Raw genomic sequence first — 2,260 nt, forward strand, 5'->3', positions numbered from 1 at the left:
GAATGAGTTGAATGAGGAGAGGTTGTATTTATAGGAAATTGCTTACGACAGTCCGACGACATTCCGACAGAATTCCGACGACCCTAACGGTCATATCCGTCGGAATTCCGTCGGTATTTTCCTATCTCAACGGCTATAAAACGGTCATATGTATTTGTCGGCAACAGTCAAAAGGTTCGTCAGAAATTCGTTGGTATATACCAACAAACTTCCGACGACAGCGACGGTTATATTATTGATCGCAATGTCGTCGGAAATTCGTCGGTATATACCGACGAATTTCTGATGAACGTAACGGTTATATATTTAATCGGAATGTCGTCGGAATTGCGTCGGTATATACCGACGCACACTCTTTGGTCGGAAAGTCGTCGGTATATTCCGACGAATTTCCGACGAAGTAGTATTTTTTGTTTTCGTCGGAATGCTGTCGGAAAATCGTCAAATGCGTCCGACGGCTTTGTTGTCCGTCGGAACGTCCGTCGGAATATAGCGTGTTTTCTTGTAGTGGATATAAACATGTTCCCAATCTCATAATTACGTGTTTCAGTGTTCCCACGAATCTTTAGAATCTCAAGGCAAAGCGTTACTCTAGATAAACAAAGATCCTTTGATTGAGAGAGACATCCCCATCAGATAATTCAAAATATCAGTGCATCTCTTAACGTCGATGCTTTCGATCATTTAAAGGGGTTTATGGCTTCGTCTCTCTTTGTCTAATGCCTAGTAGGTTTGCTTGTCAAGAGCAATGCGTCCATTAGAAATTCTGAAAACTTACTGAACCATATATAAGGTGTTTCACGGCTTCTTTAGTTCCTAGATCACGATGCTTTATTTATACTTGCAGAAGGCTGTCCACCAAGTTTTGCCTGAAACTAAAGAAGAATTCTCTTAGGCAAATCGCAATGCATATCGTTGTGTTGAATACCTCTGTCAAATTGTCGTTTGGAAATATGTAGAAGACATAATTAAAGCTTGGTTATATGATTATTACGTAGAGAATAGAGACAAGATAAGAGTAAAAGGAGAAAAACATAAATATTGGAAGAAGGTTACATCTTAAAGGCTACTAAAACATGGTAAAGTTATTACATCTGCATATATATTCTTATAATTTAAATTCGTAGGTCTTGTTCTTTAGTGTCCAACACCAGGACTAGGACCAGAGTCGTCTCTGACTCGTCCAAAGGTCTTGTATCCTTTGGCTCGATGATGACCAACCCCTGGGCTTGGTCCGGACTGCTTCACCGTGGCTAGCCAAGAAACATCTTGTACAGATGACTCAACTGGTTTAAGCTTAGACATTACGCTTCCATTGTACACAGGTGAAACTCTTAACTGGGTCAAAGCTGTCGAACCATACTTGACCGGTCGTCCTTCAGTGGCTAGTAACACTGATCCCACCATATTTATCAGAACAAGGACCAATGCTACGTAGTGCTCTGTGCGGTTCTTAGCAATCACCATGATTTATGTAGTCGTAGCACGAATATATAAATCTCTATATGTATTTAATATGATGATCATGATAAAGTTTAGCGTAGGGTTTAGAAGTATTTATAGTGTACAAGAAAGATGAGTCTGAGGGAATAATATCAGTGGATGTCTAATTTTCTGTTTCTTGGAACTGTTGATTTGCCGCCACCTCCATAAATTTCAACAAGGAGAGATCATATTCACGTAAACTATAAGTATTGAGTTGCGCTCACGTAACTAAAAGTACACATTGAGTTTGGCTACTACAACTACAAGAGATAATTGACATTATACAGTGACGTTGATGGTTAGAGCACTCTTTTAGAGTTCTCAAAATACAAAACTAATAGATTTAATATAATTTAAGTAAAATAATAAAATTTGGAGATTTTTAGAAAATCTGACTAGCAATAAGAGCACCCCCATTAGTGAACTTATGGGGGGTTCACACAGATTCCAAAAAAAAAAAAAAATTAAAATAATGAATAGTGATGAACTTGTCTCTCTCCACCTCTTCCAAGTGAACCGGGTTCATCACTGTAGCGCAGGCTCCACGGCACGTGGCGGCCCGCGATTGGTCCGATTAATTTTTTTTTTTTTTTTTTTTAAAAACAAAAATCAAACAGAAAAAAATATAATAAAAAAATACTTTGTGAACCCCTTTCATGGGGTTCACTAATGGGGGTGCTCTTAGAGCACCATCAGTGGTTACATATCCACGTAGGTATCTCATAAATCTATTTATTGTTATTTAATTATATATTAAAAATAAATAATAAAATAA

The 2,260-nt window shown here is 37.9% G+C and overlaps 1 protein-coding gene across 1 annotated transcript; it reads right to left on the minus strand.

The window, feature by feature from the left end:
* Positions 1 to 1,016: 1,016 nt before the first annotated feature.
* Positions 1,017 to 1,533, minus strand: LOC106311138. Its single transcript, XM_013748366.1, has one exon. The coding sequence runs from the start codon at positions 1,465 to 1,467 to the stop codon at positions 1,138 to 1,140; it is 330 nt and encodes a 109-aa protein (XP_013603820.1). The 5' UTR covers positions 1,468 to 1,533; the 3' UTR covers positions 1,017 to 1,137.
* Between the last annotated feature and the right edge of the window lie 727 nt (positions 1,534 to 2,260).

Source organism: Brassica oleracea, chromosome C8, assembly GCF_000695525.1.
Source record: "Brassica oleracea var. oleracea cultivar TO1000 chromosome C8, BOL, whole genome shotgun sequence".
Lineage (NCBI taxonomy): Eukaryota > Viridiplantae > Streptophyta > Magnoliopsida > Brassicales > Brassicaceae > Brassica > Brassica oleracea.

Coding starts and splice junctions, on each gene's coding strand:
- LOC106311138 (XM_013748366.1), bottom strand. CDS start 1,467: ATGGTGATTGCTAAGAACCGCACAGAGCACTACGTAGCATTGGTCCTT.